The sequence below is a fragment of the Nomascus leucogenys genome, chromosome 9, assembly GCF_006542625.1.
Source record: "Nomascus leucogenys isolate Asia chromosome 9, Asia_NLE_v1, whole genome shotgun sequence".
Taxonomy (NCBI): Eukaryota; Metazoa; Chordata; class Mammalia; order Primates; family Hylobatidae; genus Nomascus; species Nomascus leucogenys.
The window spans coordinates 29437167-29457921 of record NC_044389.1 but is presented as its reverse complement, the minus strand read 5'-3'; the positions used below and the strand labels follow the sequence as shown (position 1 = coordinate 29457921).

General features: G+C 34.8%; 1 protein-coding gene across 1 annotated transcript in view; it reads left to right on the top strand.

Annotated features, from left to right (window-relative positions):
- The window catches only part of HMCN1 (hemicentin 1), a 434555-nt gene that overhangs the window by 155227 nt on the left and 258573 nt on the right, over positions 1 to 20755 (top strand). The window contains exons 5-7 of the mRNA XM_030818744.1: positions 7478 to 7649; positions 9830 to 9936; positions 20539 to 20659. Of these exons, the coding sequence (XP_030674604.1) occupies positions 7478 to 7649; positions 9830 to 9936; positions 20539 to 20659 (400 nt within the window). The remainder of the gene's footprint in view (positions 1 to 7477; positions 7650 to 9829; positions 9937 to 20538; positions 20660 to 20755) is intronic.

The window sequence follows — 20755 nt, the reverse complement described above, 5'->3', positions numbered from 1 at the left end:
ACTAATAGGATTTCTACATGTCAAGTATAAACCAGACGATTTTGTATTTTTACGTCCTTCCAGTGTATGTTGGGGGTGGGAAGAGCAGATTATAACATATAAAGATCTACTTTTCTTAGTAATTAAAAATTAAAAATTATTTTAGTACTCTGTAACACTTTAGCTCATCGTTTCTTCTTCTCTTAATTTTTTATTTAATAACTATAAAAACACTTGGAGCCTATATCCATTTATGAATTGAGGAATCCTTTGCAGTGTGAATTATTTCACACTCTAACTTATCTATTTTAAATAAGATGTTCAGATACTTCTTTTATATAAAAATTTTTTTTGTTTAGTAATGTAAAAGACTGTTTTATGGAAGAGAGGATACCTCTGTAAAGTTGTTTTCTAAACTGTCCCTCCATCTCCCTATGAAAATCTGGCCAAACTATGACCCTTCCTCCCATGTACTATGTCCATATCTATCTATCTATCTATATCTATCTATCATCTATCTATCTATCTATCTATCTATCTATCTATCTATCTATCTAATCTATGTATCTATCATCTATCATCTATCTATCTCTATCTCTATCTCTATCTCTATCTATCTATCTACCTATCTATCTATCTATCTATCTAATTTTGCAAATGATTTTAGGGATTTCATAGATGACCCTGAAGCTATTCATGGAGTCCAGATTCACCATTTCAAATATATGTGCAATAGTGTTTTATGTAACTACTATACCTGCATGCCTTATTAAATGTGTGAGTGTGTATGCATATATGGATAGGTAAATAAATACAGGGTATGAATGAGGAGAAAAAGTCAGGACTAAGAACCTGTAATATCAATAATGCTTACGTGCCTCCCTAACTAGGGGTTGTTTTTGTTACTCATAGCCTAAGTGTGGTTTGAAGTTTTTCCTGCTTTCCGGGTAGCCAGCGATAAGACCATAACTGGCATATATGTATGTATATATATGTCTACACGTATGTATGTGTGCATATGAATGTATGTATCTATGTATTTTTATAACTTTTTTCCTTTTAAAACTAGAAAGTTTCGATGGAACAACTGAACTCACTGAGATTTGGCCATTCTAAAATAAGTAGTTAGTAGAAGAAGAAGAAAAAATAAACATGTGAAACAAGCAAAAAACCCAAGCAAAAAGAGATTCAGTGAGAGACATGAATGATAAAAGTTAATTTTCTATATTTGTATTATTTTAAATCATATTTTTCTGGGAAGCTAAATTTCCTCTCTCATTTGTAACACATTGAAATTGTGACACAATAATTTTATAAAGATAAATTAATGAAATATACATCGACACTTTAAAATAACTAGCAGGAATGATTTCACTGTTCATAAGTGTCTAAAGTGTGCTTTTTTTTTTTGGCTATTGTGTATTATAAAACTTTGATCGTGTAGAAGGTGTGGAAGTTTTACACAAGTTTTGGGTTCTCATTGAGTTGAAACTGAGAGTTCGTCTTTTCACTAATCCCCTCTAGAGTCCCCATTGGGCCTAAATTTTCTAATGCCATTCCAATGTCTAAGCTCCTCCAACCCATATTCTCTATATAAACTGAGTAAAATTTTAGTTCCAGCAGAAAGTCTGTTTTTTTAAAAATCCTGTAAATTATTTCTTATTTTGCCTACCTTTAGCGTGAGCATTTATGGCGATACAACACATCACCAGCCACACTTGTTTATGAGCACTTACTATTGTTAAAACTCACCATAGAATTTTCTAAATTAAATAGGCACACAACATCCAAAGAGTAATATAAATGGATATTATCAGGGGAATACCCTCTCGAAAAGTCTCAAGTGGTGACATTTCTTGGTGGATTTGCTAAATCTGCCAACCATGACACTGGATTTGTCAGCCTCTGAGTGGATCCATCCTCAGGAATAGACTTGAACTAACCAAACTTAGAGGAGTGCTGTATAAAATCTGAATGCCAGCTCATTCATCTACCATGAGAAATCTAACTGCTTGCAAGTCTAGAACACTTGTGTTGGCACAAATGATACATTTCCTCTCTATAGGCACATGTACAAAGAGCAAATCATCATCTGAAATTTGCCAGCATCAGATCAAGGGGAGACTTGCTCCCAGGCTCTTTTCTGAGCCAATATATATTGATGTTTAAGTTTATTTTCACAGGATGATGTATATCTTCCTTTGTCTAAGTTCTTGTGGACAGGGCCTGCAAGGGGATTCATGGCTTTAAATTCCATTAGATCAGTGATCTGAATCTTTCAAATGAATGACAGATTCAAATCTCTGAGTTCCTCCTTCATATTCCCACCTGGATGTTCAATAAATGCTTAGTGACTTCTAAGCAAAATTGGAGGCATGGGCTCTATGCTATACTGCAGGATAGGAATGAATTTGAACCCAGAGAGATAGGCTGTCCTGGTTATCCAGAGGGGCATCTCTCTTAGCCATGTCGGAGGTTTGTAAAGCCTGCCATTGCTATAATGTAGGGTTTACTATGAAACGATTGTCTTGGAAATGTAGCAAATCTTTTTCATATCAAATACTATATAGATTTAAAGGCTTTAATATTTTTATATAGTGTAACTCTTAACAATTTGCTTCCAAAATAGTGATAAAAATATACAGCTAGTCTATTCATTATGTTTGGCATGCCATTTCATTTTAAAAACACCTGCATTGAATTTTTGTTTTTCACTAGATATTATTTCAGATTCACTCTTGAAAACTGTCATTTTTTTCCTAATGCTAACTCAGAAAATAGAAAGTGAAAGACAAGATTATGGGACCAACAGGCAAGTGCTGCCTTCTTACTGGTTGTATGTCTTATGAACTTTGGCATGTATCACTCATTTTTGTTCATCTGTAAAATGGAAATAATTGTAGCTATGTACCTATGCAAATGGAAGGTGTGAAGATCAATATAAGACTTTTAGAAGTATCCAACATCTAATAAGCACTACTAAGTGCTTGCTGGTGTTAGTGTTAATTTTACACAGTTTTTTTTCTAGATCAGGCTTCACTTACCATGTGGATGCATTTACACCTGATCAACTTTCTACCATCACTGAGCTTGAAAAATATCTATCCAGCGTGACTGAGAAAAATGCATGCGTTTTTGCATTTCTTAAAAACTGGCTTAATTCTGTGAAATTTTCCTTTGCATTTAAAAATCCTAAGCGAACCAACTAAATAAAATAAAAATTAAATACAATGTGATGCTCACATTTAAAACCATGCATACAGGTTTGAACTCTATTCAGCTTCAATGCAGAAAATTCATTGCTGAGAAAGGACTGTCACAAATGCACATGGACAAAATACTGCCTTTTAGCACACATTTAACTCCAGGTAAAGACCTGATATAAAATTCTTCCCTCCCTCCCATTTTCTCTCTCTCTTGTCCTTTTCTTTCTTCTTTTATTTCTCCATCCCACACATATTTATTCAGGAATCTGCTATATTTCATGTACTATGTTAGGTTCAGGGACTATAGTGGTGAACAAATCAGCTATGGTCTCTGCCCTCATAGAACTTACAATTTAGAAGGAAAGATGAATAAAAAATAACAACAGCAACCACAAAAATACAAATAAAGGCATAATTGCGAACTGTATTGAACACCTCACCATACTTCCCTTTCTTGCCAGGAAGACAAAGGATGTCCTGGGGAAATTCATTTGGATGTAATGCATTACATGAGAAATGCTCTTCCAAACAAAGCTATTCTTCGAGTTCTGTTCGTGAATATGTATGCAAAAATTGACTTCACTTCTATTCCTAATGTCTTACCATTCGTAATAATGTGTGATGGTTTTGTGCTTTAAAACTGTAGTTGTATCTTATTTTAGAGTTGAGTGGCTATATGGACTATTTTTAAGTATTGGTTATAGCATGGGCCGCAAAATCTTTATGACAGTATACAAGGGACTTATGTAAAAATATAACTATTGAGCCAGAATCCAACTTGTTAGATGTTTTAAAGGTACAAGAACTTCAAATATCAGTTTCCTCATCTATCAAATTAAGGACATGGATTAGATGGTCTCAGAGGCCCTTTGTAGATATAAACTGTTATAAATTGTCAGAGAACAGTTTTTATATTAAAACTTTTAATGTACTATATAAACAGTTATCTAGGGATTTAAAAAAGTTTTTGTGTTGATAAAAATGAATAATTTGTAGGCTTTCACATTCTAGTTTTATTCTTTTTCTTTATAATAGAGGATCACTTTTAATCTCATAAGACCATTTCTCATAGTTAGACAATTAGAGATTTTTAATTTTCTTGTATCTGGCGCCCTGAGAAGCCAGAAATCTCACTTATGGTACGTTCTGTAGCTTGCAGTGATCTACTTTTATTCACATATTGGTAGTATCTGTATTTTCTAATACAATGAGTTGCATCTGTTTTCAATTTGATTTTTCTTATAAGTGGATAAAAATAATTGATTTGAGACTCTTGACAGAAGTCTGCACTATGTCTTTCCCAACAAGCAGTATTATGATACATGGTAATCCCTTTGTGAAAGCCTCATAAATGTTGATGAATTGGAAGCAGTATTAAGAGTAAACCAAAGCCCGCTTATATTCTGTACTATTTGAACATACTTGCTTCGCAAAAATGCAACCAAATTAGGAAGGCTTCCATTTTCCTATGAATACTCAAGACTTGGGGACTTTCATGTGTAACTCACAGACAACAAGATAGCTTTCCAGCAATATATCATAACCTCTCTGCATTGGGTTTGAAGGAAAGAAATATTTGTAGAGCCACCCAGACATAGACTATAAATTTAATGAAGGATATACATAAAAAATGACTTCCATCTTTATTAATGCCATTTCGTTTCATTATTAAACTTGAAACATCTCACAATTCTTACTGGTACTTGTTTTCTAATGTTTTTTTTTCTTCTTTTCTATTGAGAATCATTTATGACCAGATTATGTGTCTTGTCTTTGAAACAGATATTCTGTCCATTTGTTTAATTTCTCTCCTTTGCCCTCTTCAGTCTCTATATCAGACATTATCCTCAAAATTATTTATTATCAGTTAAATGTATCAAATGCTATCTGATGCCCAACAACAATCCTTTCCATTTTTGTTTTTTTTTTAGTTAGGCAGACCCTTACAGCCGTGTTTTATGTTGACATAAAAATGTCAACACTCTGATTATTAAAATATGTGTTCTATATATGGTCAATGTTAGTTACAGTGTGTCTGGTCTCTAGTCATATGGATGGATTTGATAAGCCGAGTGATCCATACCCTTCTCTTCAAGCATGATAGATCATTAAGGACCCATTTTTCAAAAATGGCATCTGCTTCTTTAAACAGATATGTTTTATTTCATATGTAAAATTCCATGTGCTTTGTAAGGTTAAATTTTGAGGAAATACATCATTTGATTTATGGGGTAATTAGCTGTATTAAATTTTGTTTTTTTGCTCAATTCATCCGTGATGACACTACAAATTTCTCTTTGTAAAATATCGTTTCAGTGTGTCACTCCTCTGCTTGAAGCCCTTTAGTCATTTTCATTGGGATCTCTAGGATGAAATCCAAATGTCACAGCCTGACTTTATGACCATCCATTGTCTGGTCCTGACACAGGCTTCCAGCCTCATCATCTTCTTTTTTATCTGAGCACTTCGCTGTAGCCAGATGTAGTCACTCATGTTCTCAACATATTTGGAGTACTTCTGTCTCTGTCTCAGTGGTCTTGCTCAGATTCTCTCTTCTGCCTGGTTTGAATTTGCCTCTTTTTTTATTTACAGAAAACATTTCTGTCTTTCATAGTCAGATTACTTTACTTTGCCTGTGAAGCCATTGCTGAAACACTTCAGCAATGGCTGAAACAACTAGGGGAAGAGAAGGGAATTTAGCTGGGGAGGGAGAAAACTAAGATCATGTAAGTATGTGGGCTGTGAAAATATTGTGATGTGGCATTACTGTGTGGAAGTACTGTGAGGGCATTTTACGTACATTTTTTCAACAGCATTTCTTGTATTATGAATTTCTTTTATTTATTAAGAACATCAGTATTATTACCATTATGACCAATTTCATTGACATTAGTATATACCTACCTTTATCATGTGTAGAGCACAGCACTTCATTTTAGATACACAAAGAAATAGGAGATATGGTTTTTGATACTGGAACAAGGACAGGAATTTTTATGAAAAATGTAAGAAATGCAAAAACATTCAGTAAATCCGAGTCCTAATGACTAAAAATGTGGTCATCATTACTTAGTACCTGGAAAAGTATCTTGAACAATAAACATTTATTTTATGATAAATGTGATTGCTTCATATTGTTATGTGATAATAAGTCTTAGATGCTTCCCTTATCCTTAGGGGGAAAGAAAAGGAAAAAAAAAGGATACTTTTCACAGAAAATAAAAATGTTGCACAGTATTTGTTGCTTGGTTACTTGAAATGTGACCACCTACACCGAAATTTCAAAAAATATTTTTATCATTAATAGCTTGACTATAGCTTAATATCCAGCTCTGTTCAGTGTCTTATGCCTCATTACGAAAGAAAATTTTCATGGTAATATGCAGTCTTAAAGGATACGTAAACCAGAGAAAGATGAGGTGATCAAAGGTTATCATGACTTAAAATTGTAAGATCATCCAAGGAGTACCTATCCAGACATGCACCATTTGTCTAAAGGGAAATTATCTTTGTTAGTGCAGAAACTTTCTATGTATTCAAAGTTTTTCTTGTTCACAAAAAGGCATTAACACCTTTTTATAACCCAATTTCTTAATGATTTTTAAAGACTATTTTTCAAGAATACACTACTTGGTGTTAAATTGTAACCTGAAATATTTTTCTATTCTCTTTAATGCAATGCTTTTCCCATTATATTGTTAGTTATTCACTTTATTATGAAAATGACTCTTTTAGTGACATTGCAATTATTTTTCTATAATTAATATGCTGTAATATATTATAATACAACATATATAATTATAATATAGTATAATACAATAATTAATATGCCCAATTTACTGAAATTGGATTTGATAATTTGCTAAGTGGGTTTCTTTTACAAATTGCATCTGGAAGAAATAAAATCTGGAAAGAAAGAATGGAAGAAGAAGGGATTGCAAATGTTAGCACTATTATGTTTTTTAATAGGTTCTAATCTCTTGAGACAGCAAACTGTCAGTAATATCTCCGCATGTCTCCCCTCACTGGTTTTGTACACTGTAGTCTCATTTTAAATGTATTATCCAAGATAGAAACTTGAAATTTGAACATGGGTTAAACCAGCATTTTGTTTTGAATGTACACTAACTAGAATTAGAAAGAGTCCTATCTTCAGTAATGACTGAAATGAATTTCACACCAGTCCAGGATGCGCCGGAGTCATTTGATTACGCAAAGTACCTGAAACAGCAATGATAATAAAACTGCGAATGTTTTCTGATATCACTTACACTTCTCTTTCTCTCTTATAGGTATTAAAATGGGTAGAAGAAGCAGTACAGGCCTCCAAAGTTCACCTCTTATCCACAGATCATTTGGAACAGGCTGTAAATACTTGGAGAATTCCTTTTGATCCCAGCCTAAAAGAGGTCACTGTGTCTTTGAGTGGGCCTTCTCCAATGATTGAAATTCGCAATCCTTTAGGTGAGATATATCAAACATCACATAATAAAATACAAAATACATAGAGGGTAAAATACTTTTCACACACTTGTTTTTGTCAAGTTAATGCCAACTTCATGAGTAAATTCAACAAATTCAGAAGTGGCTAAGGAAGGTGTTTAAAAAATGTAACATTTTGAAAGTGCTAACTATTGTTGAATTAACATGAAATTCGAAAAGGTAAAACTTCTTATATTTAAACAGGTCAGATTTAGTAAATTAATTATATTTAAATGATCCAAAATAAAAATATTTAAATAAAACCTGAAACTTTATATGAGGAGATATTTTACAGTAACTTATTCTGTCAAATTCAGTATTTTACATTATTTTTAAATGACTCACACCAAATAACTCTTAAAATAACTAATTTTCCACTCTATCATTTTCTTGATAAATTTTAATTTTACAGAAGATATTTGTTAAAAACCAAATTTATATTTTTAGTAAAGGGAACTTTAAATAATTCACTTTGCCTCTTTACTTAAGTATATTTTATAACCATATGATTTGTTTGGTACCATTGCTAGTTGATAACTACAATAAGATTTACATCAAATAACAGTCTAGTAAAGACAGAAATCTTTAATTTCTTAACATTTTCATTTAGAAATATTTTTTACCTAATATTTGCAAAATAGTTATATTTCCACTGTGGCTTTAGTTGCATATTTTTTCTCTGTATTTATAAATAGGGAAGAGGATAACTGGTTTTCTTACTTTATTTGTCTTAGAGGAAAATAACTAATTTCCAAAAGAAAACAACCTATGAAATTGTTCTCAGAGGCCACAAACACATTAAAATTTACAAGACAAATACAACGTCTTTCTCAAGACTTCTACAAGTTTGACCTTATAAATGGATTTTCCTGTTGAAGTAGCATTCTACTGCAATAACATCCATGTTACTGAGGAAAGACTTGTGTTTTCTGCTACCTGGAGACTCAGAGTACCAGTACCCATTGCATTATGTTTCTACTACTTTAAAAAGTCATTGGGCATACGATGATTGTAAAACTTTTAATTCAAACATAGGATGCTTATAACTTCTTCCTTTCTTTCTTCTTTTTTTTTTTTTTTTTTTTGACATGGAGTCTTGCTCTGTTGCTCAGGCTGGAGTGCAGTAGCAGGACCTCAGCTCATTGCAGCCTCTGCCTCCTGGGTTCAAACGATTCTCCTGCCTCAGCCTCCTGAGTAGCTGGGATTACAGGTGTGCACCACCATGCCTGGCTAATTTTTGTATTTTTAGTAGAGACAGGGTTTCACCATGTTGGTCAGGCTGGTTTTGAACTCCTGACCTTGTGATCTGCCCACCTCGGCCTCCCAAAGTGTTGGGATTACAGGCGTGAGCCACCACGCCTGGCCTAACTTATTTCTTTATATAACTGGAGAAGTAGTCCATGAGAAAGTCAAGAGTGAAGTGAAAAACTGAACTGTGGCTTAATTCCAAATTTGCTTTTCCTCTTTTCTAAGTTTCAACTATTAGACAGTTTAGATAAATGTCAGGTCAGTAGATGATGGTATCATGCTACTTTGTTACACTGCCTCCTTTAATGATTCCTATGACAGATAAAAGCCTTCTCCTGTGCTTCATGGGAAACTGGTTAAGGTTTTACACTTTGTGTAAAGATATGCCCAGGGCTCTCATGTTAGTAATACTTTGAGTGCTCTCCAGAACGACATTTATTCTGGTTTGCTGTGTTTGCCATCTATTTAATCTAAATATCTCTAGTGACTCTGTGTAACATTTTTGGTAGCCATAGTAATTGCTATCTAGGCTGGCTTTGGAAGTTTGATTACAGTCTGCTAATTGTTATTCTCATTTGATGATCAAATCAGCATGACAAATAGTAATCCGTTATTTCAGTATCCAATGCCTGGACACCCTAAAATTAAGTATATTTTAGAAATAAAGTAATGGTTTGAGCTATGGGTATAAGTGTCAATCAGGTCATAGATACTAGAAATTGAATGCGTTTTATTTTAGCCACAGAATAGAAAATAAAGGCTCTTTGGGTTAGTTTGCAGCACACTTTAGTAAAAAATGTGCCAGTGTTATTTGAAATTTGATCATGCTCTTAGTTTTATGTAATGTTAAATTAGCTAATATTACATAGCTGAGAGAAGGATTGTGCTTGTTACCTTTATGTTCTGTCTTTCAGGGAAGCTGATAAAAAAGGGATTTGGCCTGAATGAGCTATTAAATATCCATAACTCAGCCAAAGTAGTGAATGTGAAAGAGCCAGAGGCTGGAATGTGGACAGTGAAGGTACTGTTATTTCACAAAGTTTGTTTATTATTTTATTTTGAAGTTGGCATGTTTCATGAAGTATACACAATGGTTTTTTTAAACATACACTCTTGCTATCATGGAGAGTGCTTGTAATAAAAAGCAATGTACATAGGTGTTTGTAGGAGGTGTCTTGATCACATGAATTTGGTAGTTTTCAGTTTGAGGACCATGAATGTCATCATTGCCACACGATACACTTACAATTCTCAGATAGTTTTCCTATCATCAAATCTGTAGATTTATTAATTATCTACTCATGCTTACAAAATAATCAGAGATGGAGCCAACACAGAATAATGGTTAGAGCCATAGGCTCTGTTGTGAAACTGCCTGGGTTTGAATCTTAACACCACGCCTTAACAGCTGCACTGCCTGGAGAACAGAACTTCTCTGTGCATGGCTTTCCTTCTCTGTCATGTGGGGATGGTAGTCACAGTCCTTTACTTTGCAGAATTGGGCTGAGAATTAAATTAATATGATACACCTGAAATAGTATCGTTTCTGTTTCAAAGCAAGCATTCGAGTGCTGTGTTGGCTTTTTTTATTTGGTGGATTTCTATTCATTTTCTTCTTTAGCACAATGTGGTATTTGTATCCAAAACTTAAGTGGTATATATTTCCTCTAAGAAAGCATAGTATTTTGGCAGTATGGAGGAAAAAATATACACTCAAAATTCAAGATATCATAAATCAGAGATCTAGTTCTGCTGCAGATTATGTGTGTGTCCCACTGTGGCAGATGCCCCGAGTGACTTGCCCATATTTCTCAGGCTTTTCAGTGTACTTCCAAATCTAGTATCTGCATTTCTCTGTCTTAGAGGTTTTTTCCTAGAACAGGAAAAGGTTGTTCGGCTGAGGAATTAACACCCCTCGGGAGCAGCTATTAGCACCTGAAGGAACGCACTCCAGATGTCCACTATGGGAACAGGCTTAAAACACACCCTTTGTGGGCCTCTTCCCATTCCTGTATTATCTCCTCTCTTCCTATTAGCCTTCCTTCCAGCTGTCAAATAAACAACTTGCTCTAGAATATTTCTGGGAGAACTCAAAGGAAGATATCCTGTACATTGTTTACTCTTTAATTGTCTGTTTCCTTACATAAAAAATGGAATTAATGGGATCATAATTCAAATTATACAGCTGCTGTGAAAGTATGTGGAGCTGATATACTGTAGAAATTCAAGGAGCCATTTTTCATGCCAGTCAGTTTTTTTTTTAAAGAATAACTCCATTAATGTCCCCAGTTTAAAGAATGAATGTTTACCTTGTAACTCCATTCAAATCTTAAGATACTAGTTTTTTGTTCTCAGAACTCTAAGCCCTGTAGGAAAAATAGAAACTCTTGTGTAGATTATATCAAGGTGGATAATAAAAGGGCATAGGTGAAAATGCATGTGAAAGAAAATCTGGTAATTTCTTAATGAATGAGCCAGAAATGGCCCTTCCTGCCTGTTTTTTCCACCCAGATCCTTGCACATAATGCCTGGTATTTATTGAGTGTATTAGATTGACGAATTGTTTTGCTGCTACAATATTTTAAACAAATGTGGCCAAATTTTATGTAATGGTTATTTTGACTAACTTGCCAAAAATATCACTAGCATTGAGTCTGACTTTTTGTGACCACAGTAGGAAGGAATTACAAGAAGTGTCAAGTCTCTTCATCCCTCAAATACTTTAATTTAAGCATGACTTAGCCAGCAGTGTCTTGAGCTAGCAAGTCCACTGGAGTAATTTTTTCTTGCTTTCTGAATATTGACCTTAAGTAGTCCATTATTGACTATGAAATACATGCACGTGATGCCATTCTTCCATGTTAGTAGCAATTTATTGTGCAGTTCTTGTACCTATTTCCAGGTGATTTGGATTGCTACCAGTGGTATTTCCTCTAGTAAAACTCTTGCCCAGAGGAGGGATATTGCATGACTGTTATCTTAACTTGTGCCTCACACAAATATTCATTCAGTCGTGCATTCAATAAACATTTACTGACTGCTCTTGGCCATGTTCTGTGCTACTTACTTAACGGACATTAAGCACATTTTAATTGATAATTAGAACAGAGAAGTAATGCGGATTAGTTCTATGAGTGAGCAGAGCCTTTGATCAGGTGATGAGGTGATGAGAACTCTGTTTAGACAAGTCTCTAAGCTCAGTCTCCTATAATTAGGGGAACAATAAAAAGACACAGTATCTATTATTATTTTATCTTAAATTTTTATCTGGCCCTCAGCAAAAGAGCCTCCAGCTCTGATTTACAGCATTTCTAGTGTAGGATTAATGCTAACAACAACTAAACAAAGAATAAGCATTATAATGAAACAAAAAAAATAAACTTATTTTGCTTCTATATGAAATACCAAAAGAATGTATCAGGTTGATGCAAAGGAAATTGAACTGAATCTGATGACATAAAATATTGCTGTTGACTTTGGATTTCCCTTTTGGATGTCTAATGAATGATAAATGTTTTACATGTGCACTTTCTCAAGACGAGAAATGTCTGAGATTAGATAGTGTTTCCCTGGTGCTGTCTCCCATGCACTCGACTATCTGGAAAAGGTCTGCTCTATCACTGAAATTAATAGTGGCTTTTTGAATGTTTCACATAACAGTTTTTATCCCAGATATGGAGAACGATCTATCTATTACTTGACTTTACCATGGTATTCAAGGACCACCCAATTGAGCCTCAAGCCAATCTTTCTAGTTATCCTCTATCACTTGTCTTTACATTCTTGTCAAATGTAATTTTGTTCTGTCTCTCTCCCCCCACCACATTCTCTTACCCCATGCTTTCTTTCAAGCTGTTCCTTCCCCTTATAATGCGTTGTCTTTCATTCTGACTTATAACTATCCCACAAAGTTCAGCTCAAATGACAAAACTTTCATCAAACTTTGTCAGATTTTTTTTTCCCTAAAATGCTCTTTTCTCTCTGGCTTTCTATTAAATTTTTCTGCACTTCCCTTTTGGATTAATTTCTTCCTTATATCATTTTTATTTCTGTACATATTTTCTCTGTCTCTTTTTCTATAGACCAGATTTTGCCACTAGCATATGCTACAGTGCCTGAGAAAGAACTATGTAAATATTTATGAATAAAAATTAATACACTTATTCTGAGGATATCCAGGGAAGCAGGCAGAAGAACTGGTTTACTTAGCCTATAGTGGAGGTGCTAGCATGGAACACTAATGTGTTTATGATTTAAAATGATAAGAGAGTGGCAGTTTCTTTTCTTTTGTGATTTTTCTGGTAAGTACTTTACTGTTCCATCTTAGGGCACTTTCACTAAGCAGAGATAATGAGTCAACTCATTTGTATAATTCACATAAGTACTCAAATGTTTTAGGTTTCCTCTGATGCAGGTAAAGCATATTAAAAAGAAGTAACTGGAAATAACAAAGTTTTATTAAAAACAGAAGAGAAGATTGTTTTATGCTCCTAAATTTCCATTTGTAGGAAAGCTACAGATCATGGATCTTATTTCTGAGAAGCAATATGATTTTTCCATTCAGCAACTAATATAGAGTATTTGAATGTGACCACAGAAACTCTTGAGCCAAATTTTGTCCTCTGCTTTTTAAAGGAAACTCCCTGCAAAGACATTAAATAATTGTCAGCACCCAATGGGTTTCGGTGGTACAAATGTTTATATTAGTTTAGGATTATCAGTGTGATCATTTAATTTAACATATCCCCTGGGGTATGTTTCTATTAAGTACATTTGGATAAACTGTCTTTAGATAATCTCCCAAGCACAGAAGGGCATGTACCCAACCACATGATTATACCGACATTCTGAGACTAGTAGAAATATTTTGGTTTTGTTACGTTGGTAGCCAGAGCCTACTAATGCCTTTTCTACTGGGTAAGGATATTTTAAAAATCATACTCAAGTGGCATAAGCTTGTTTAGGAATCATAATTAAATCAACCTTGAGTCTAAAAGGACCACACATGAAGATTATTATGCTGGCCTCCTATTAGTCTTTCCTGGTGACTCTTATGAATAAGCCTGTAGTCTACACAAGGTGTGTTAAGTAAATAGATTAGGTGTAGCATTAATATTTTGGGTCAGTGGAATGTTTGATAATAGATTTTTCCTGGAAAATTTTCCAGTTTTTTGGCCTGCCAATATCGGACTGTCAACCAAATAGAATGCTTCCTTTATAAAAAAGATATGTGTACACTTAGGTACACATGCACATTTATATGTATATGTGTGTGCATACGCATGTGTGCATATGTGTGTGTGTTTGTGTATTTAAGTAGAATTTATGTTTTGGATACATTTCCTTATCACACATTTCTCCAAATGCATAATGCCCAACAAAATAATGGTATTTAAATCTAGCTTCTGTGATTGTGTCTTTGTCTGACACAATGCCTAGCTCACGGTAGGTTCTTAATAAATATTTTATTTAAACCATCTATTCTTTAATTTGTGAAGAATTCAAAACTTAAGAGCAAATACTTTGAAAAAAGGGGGACATCTATTTGAATTCAAGATTCATTACTTAATGTCTTTTTGTTCGTGGAGAAATTACTTAACCTGTCTAAGTCTGAGGAAAGTGGGGGAAAATAGTGGCTACTCAATATTGTCATGGTTAAATGAGATATTGGTAAAGTGCTTCAGCAGTTTCTGACACATGAATTAGTTGTTACTAAAAATGTTGACACATGAATTCTGACACAGGTTAATTAGTTGTTCTCTTGAATATATGTAAGTCATACATTGTGTCTTTACTTTCTTTTAATGCATATACACTTGAATTTTTCTTTAGTTTTTGTGTTTGTCTTACTTCGGGCACACTTACTATTTTATAAAACATTGAAACTCTGTTGGAGAGAGAAAAACTATCTCTATCAATCAAATTTTAATTCAATTTATAAAGGGTAAGGTTTCATATTTAGTGCTAGGAGGAATTCTCACTAGCTTAGTACAAGAAGGTTAATTCCTCACTAATGTTCTGTGTTCCATGGGGTCTGGTAGAGTATTCTGCTTCACAGTCACTCAGGAACCCAAGCTGATGGCGGCTCTACTGTAATTTAGAAAATGCAGCATCTTCAGTCACTTAATGAGGAAAAAACCTGGAGGATGTGGCATTGAATAAATAAAAAGAAATTTGTGTTACTTCTGTCTCATCCCAGAAGCGACACATTTCACTCCCTTATTACCCAGTAGGCAAGCTGTTATCGTGGCCTAGTGGTATACTAGAGCTAGCTCATAATGACTCATGGAGAGTCAATGATACATTTCTCTTCCTAGCTCTGTGTTCAGCAACATCATGTTGGGAGCTAGCAATCAGCTATGATGGGAATATTTGCACTACAGAAATTGAAAAATGCCAAAAATTAGGGTTTTTTTTGTTAGAGAGGAATTTATTAGCACCCCACTGACCTGACTTTTCCTAACTGCAAGCGTACTTAGAAACGTAGAATGGCAAAGAAATAGTTGGAGAATGTTACTGTTTTCTATGCCATAGGGTGCAAATCTACCCAGAAATTATGTTATTCTAAAATACTATGCACAGACTTAGTTACCTGAGAAAGACATTGAACTTGGAATAATTGCCATTTAAGTTGCTGTCTACACCTAGGTAAACATCATTTTTTTGAACTTCTGTTTCTTTGTAGTGCCATAAAATTATCTTTGGATATAATAGGGTTTTAAGAGATAATGTGTGAACATACTTAGCATAATGCATCTAGAAACATTTAGTGAATTCTTGATGAGTATAGCATTAGCTGGCCTGAGGAAAATCTAAGAAAAAACATCAACACTAGGCATGTGGATGGCTTTCACGTCATTTATTAAACCTACAAAACCTACACTTATCACGTGCCTCCTGAGCGACATTCTGTGGGTGATGAATATGAAATAGTTACTGCCTTGAAGGGACTTTCAATGTAGGCAGGCATTTAACAGGCCTTCTTTGTCTTTAAACTAAGAAGTAAATCCATCTGCAGTAGAGCTGACCAGGAAGATCTGAGCTGAGATGTCAGAGGAGCAAGTAATTTTCCGCTGGAGCTCTCCATGGTGCTTGTTCCATTGTCCTTCAGCCTGTCCTGCTCCTTCATTCTTGGTAGTCTCACTCCAATTCAGAATCCTAGACTCTGGTTCACTCTGCTCCTTCTTTTCCCTTACTGCATTGTAGGTCAAGGCTACGTATTTACAACTTTAGGATACCAATATATATCTCTGTATTAGGGCTCTCCAGTGCACAGAAATAATAGGATAGATACATATATGAAAGGGAGTTTATTAGGAAGAATTGGCTCACACAATCTCAAGTCAAAGTCCCACAATAGGCCATCTGCAAGCTGGGGAAGAAAGAAGCCAGTAGTGACTCAGTCCAAGTCTAAAACCCTCAAAAGCAGAGAAGCTGACAGTGAAGCCTTGAGTCTGTGGCCAAAGGCCCGAGAACCCCTGGCAAACCACTGGTGTAAGTCCAAGAGTCCAAAGGCCGGAGAACCTGGAGTCTGTTGTCCAAGGGCAGGAGGAATGGAAGAAAGCATCCATCATGGGAGAAAGATGAAAGCCAGAAGACTCAGCAAGCCAGCTTATCCCACCTTCTTCCACTTGCTTTGTTCTAGCTGTGCTGGCAGCCAACTAGATAGTGCCCACCCACATTGAGGGGGTCTTCCTCCCCCAGTCCACTGAGACTCAAATGTCAGTCTCCTTTGGCAACACCCTCACAGATGCACCCAGAAAGAATACTTCACCAGCTATCTAGGTATCCTTCAATCCAATCAAGCTGGTACCTAATTTTAACTATCACATCTAGTATAACCTCATCTTTGCCAAACCATGACCTTACCTCACATCTGCTCACACTGCAGCAGCCTGTATATTCCTGACTCAGACCCCTTCACAACGTAATGAATATGATACTGCTCACTCAGAGGAGTAATGTGGCTCATTATGTACGTTTATAAATTTTATGAATAAATTGACTTTGAAACACAACTCTTCCTAGCTCAGATAAATCCTGTTCAACATCTAATATCTAGAAAGTTTCCTGTTATGCTCTGAGCCTGAGTGCTGCTGCTAGATTTCCCTCTTCTTATCTACAGAAGCCATGAGGTTAGGGTAACTCTGCAGGAGTAATACTTCAAGACATTCTGTGGTGGAAAGGTGCTTTTTGGAGCCACATTCCAATTTTAATATAACCCACAGGTTGAATCTAGATGATATAAAAGACCAAACAGAAAGACATTAAGACAGCAATTTTGGCCTCACTAATTTTAGGACACACACACACACACACACACACACACACACACATCTATATAATTTTATTACATTTATAAAAAGTTTATTAAAATGGCTAACATACTTTGGAAGAGAAGGGAAGGGAAAGAAATATGGCTGGACCTCCTCTTTGCTTGACTCAGTTACAGAATTAGCTTAATTTTCTTTGCCCCTCCAAGGCCTTGGTGTCATTTAGTTCTCCTCTAATCCCATCAGGTTCATAACTCATGAGACTCCAAAGTCTTCTCCCAATACTCCTGCAGTTTCCTAAAAGCTTTCTTGCTTATGTTCTCACTGCCTTCTGATTATTTGTGTTGATTATACCCTTTTGTACTTTGATGCAGGGCAAAACTCAGCCCCTTCAATATATCACAAGAAATATATCAATAGCAAGCATTTTGTGAATTTGGTAGATTTACTCGTAGATTTGGGGGCTATGCCATAAAGCACCTTGTGCTTTTCCTGCTCTTTCCTTGGCCACCACCCCCTTGCCTCCCCATTACATTTCTCTGCTTCTTGCCTCTGGATAGTCCCGGAAGTTCCATATAACTCTCCTCCTATTGTGTAAAGCAGTTCAGCATATTTCAACATTTACCCTCAAACCAGCATGATTAAATTCATTGAGATCGTCATGAGAAATGCATGGGGTAGCTGTAGAGTTTGGTTTCTGGAGCTTCACCGAGTTCAGACTCCAGCTTTGCCACCTGCTGTATCTGTTACTTTGAGCAAGTCACTTAACCTCTCTGATCCATGAAGTGAAGATGATAATAATACTCTCTCACAGGGACTTTTGTGAGGATTAAAAGTGAGAATTTGTATAAAAAAATTAAGCTTTATATATAGTGTGCATTTTTGTGCACGTTAGTGCTTTTTTCTCCTCCCTTTTCCATTTATTGGTGGGTTATACCCTCATTATACATAAAACCTGTTTGTTTCTATTACACTAATATTTTTTAAAGGGAACTTAGATAAGAAAGAGGTGAAAACAATAGCTTACTTTAATAGATATCAAACTATTGGCACTTTCTCATGAAGGAATTTATGTGATGTTTAGTGTTCCTAAAATACTGTTCAAGTATTATAATTCTTTTAAGACAATAATTAAATAATGATAAATGCATGAATTAACATCAGAGGCTATTTTAATACTAAACTATTTAAAAACTTTAAATTAGCTCATTTTTTTTTCTTTTTATTGTATATTTAAACCACAATGTTATTTTACTTAGGATGTCCTTTGTTTCCGTTACCCTGGTTAGCCCAGAGTTGGATTAATTGCATATAAAAATGGACTCACTTGAAGATATCTTTTATTTACAAACACTTAAATTAGTCGAAGACATTCCTACTGTCTACAGTATAGTATAGACACATGAAATTAAGATATTTTGTTATTTATTACTCTTCATATTTTAGCAGAGCAAAATACTCTTCATATTTGCTCAGAGAATAGTAAACCTATATTCTTATTTTGCATACTTTATTATTTGGTGTGGTTTTTGAAGGATCAAAGTTAATTTATATTACATTAATTTTATATAATTTATAAGGGGCTCCCTCTTCATCAAATCTGCTTTAACGTGTTATTTAGTAATAGAGGTTAACATATTTTCAAACACTTGTATAATTTCTGTTTTTTTTCACTCAGCTATTAAGTACATTTTAAAAACCCACCTTTGTTAGTTGATTTATGCACAGAACACTTGGCAGATGATTAGCACTTGACAGCAGTCATTTTGCAAATTACGTGTCATATTTGCCCTTAGTAACCTCAACAGCAGTTTCATCATAAGGGACTTTCTGAGGAGCAAGGCAACTAACAGTAATATATGATGTTAGTGAAAAAATAAAAATTAACTCATTGTAATATCAAGTATTCTAATTGACTTACATGAAATTAGTAGGTGATAGTGTCTTCACTAAAGCTCTACATTATCTAAAGAAATTGACGTTACAATTGCCAAAGTTTTATATAACCCTATAGGAAGTCCCTGATTTAAAATTGAGTCATGATCCATAGTTTCCTTTTTTAATTTATTATGTGGAATTCATAACACATATTCATTGAGAAATAATGGAATAAGGGTGGTACTGAGATCCCTACACTTACACATATAATCTTTTGTAACCTTTATGCAAATGAGCCATAGTAACTAGCTGCATCATTTATGCTAAGAACATAGCAACAGCTTTCATGATGATGGGTTTTTTTCTTCTTTCTCCCCCTCATTTTACTACCCTTTGAGTTCTTGAGATTCTGCTCAATGAGGAAGAAACATGGTAGCAACAGGGACAGATATTCTCTTCCTTCTTCTCCACATTGCTAAATAACAAAGAGTTGCAGTGATTCCGAGAATATTGCGTAGTTTGCACAGCTCTGGAAGTGGCTCACTGGTAATCATGATGTGTGAATTCATCTGGCTGTCCACCAGATTAAAATGTATATACACAAATATGGCTGTCTACCAGATTAAAATTTATATATATATACTTCCAGTGCATTCTGTCATTGCTATAATACCTCAATATGTGCCCTCTCAGTGTTGAGTTTGAAATTGATAATCGGTACATTTGTGTTATGTGAATTTTTTCTTTCACTCCCATCTCCTACTTAAATGCTGGAATTATGTGGTCATTTTATTTTGAGACAGAATCTTGGTAATCTATGTAATAAAATAATGGTGAACTCTTGTTCATAAGTCTTAGGTGGTTTTTGATATGCAAATTCCTAGACTGCCCTGACCTAATATTCTGATTCAGTAAATCTAGGCTGGAGCTAAGGACTTTGCATTTTTAATAAATGCTGAGTACCTTTGCTAGAACACTGCTGAGCTGAGGATGCCAGGTTGCCAAAATCTGAAAATGTTCAGCTCTATTGCGTGCACTGGCTGCAATGTCCTAGAGGCAAAGAAGAAATAAATATTTTCTAGAATTGAACCTGGATGTATTTGTGGAAGAGGATTTCAATATTTGCTAAACATCTACTATGTTAACAATAGTGACCAAAACAAAGATCCCTCATGGAGCTTTTACAGATTTATTTCTAGCCCATTCACTAGTGACTAAACACTTATATCTTTTATCATTAGGCATGAAACATATTACTGAATCGTTTTTTAGAGCTGTCCCATGGGGTATGTATTACAAAACTTGCATTTAAAATATAGAATCATAGTTATGTTGAGAACATCAGATCAGAGCCTCAGTTTTTGGACATCGATCCTAATTAAATATTGTGCAGTTTCCCGTACTGGCGAGGGTTGCATATGACCAGCATACTGGATCAACTGCTGACCAAGTTTGTCATTTAACATTTTCAGACCTCAAGCAGTGGAAGGCACTCTGTTCGCATTACTGGCCTCAGTACTATTGATTTCCGAGCTGGCTTTTCTCGAAAGCCCACTCTGGACTTCAAAAAAACAGTCAGCAGACCAGTGCAAGGTTTGTATGTGCATATTATTTAAATTGACATAATAGATATCTAAATGAAAAATATTTCTCAGACTGTCTGTAATTTTATAATTTTGTAGTATTCAA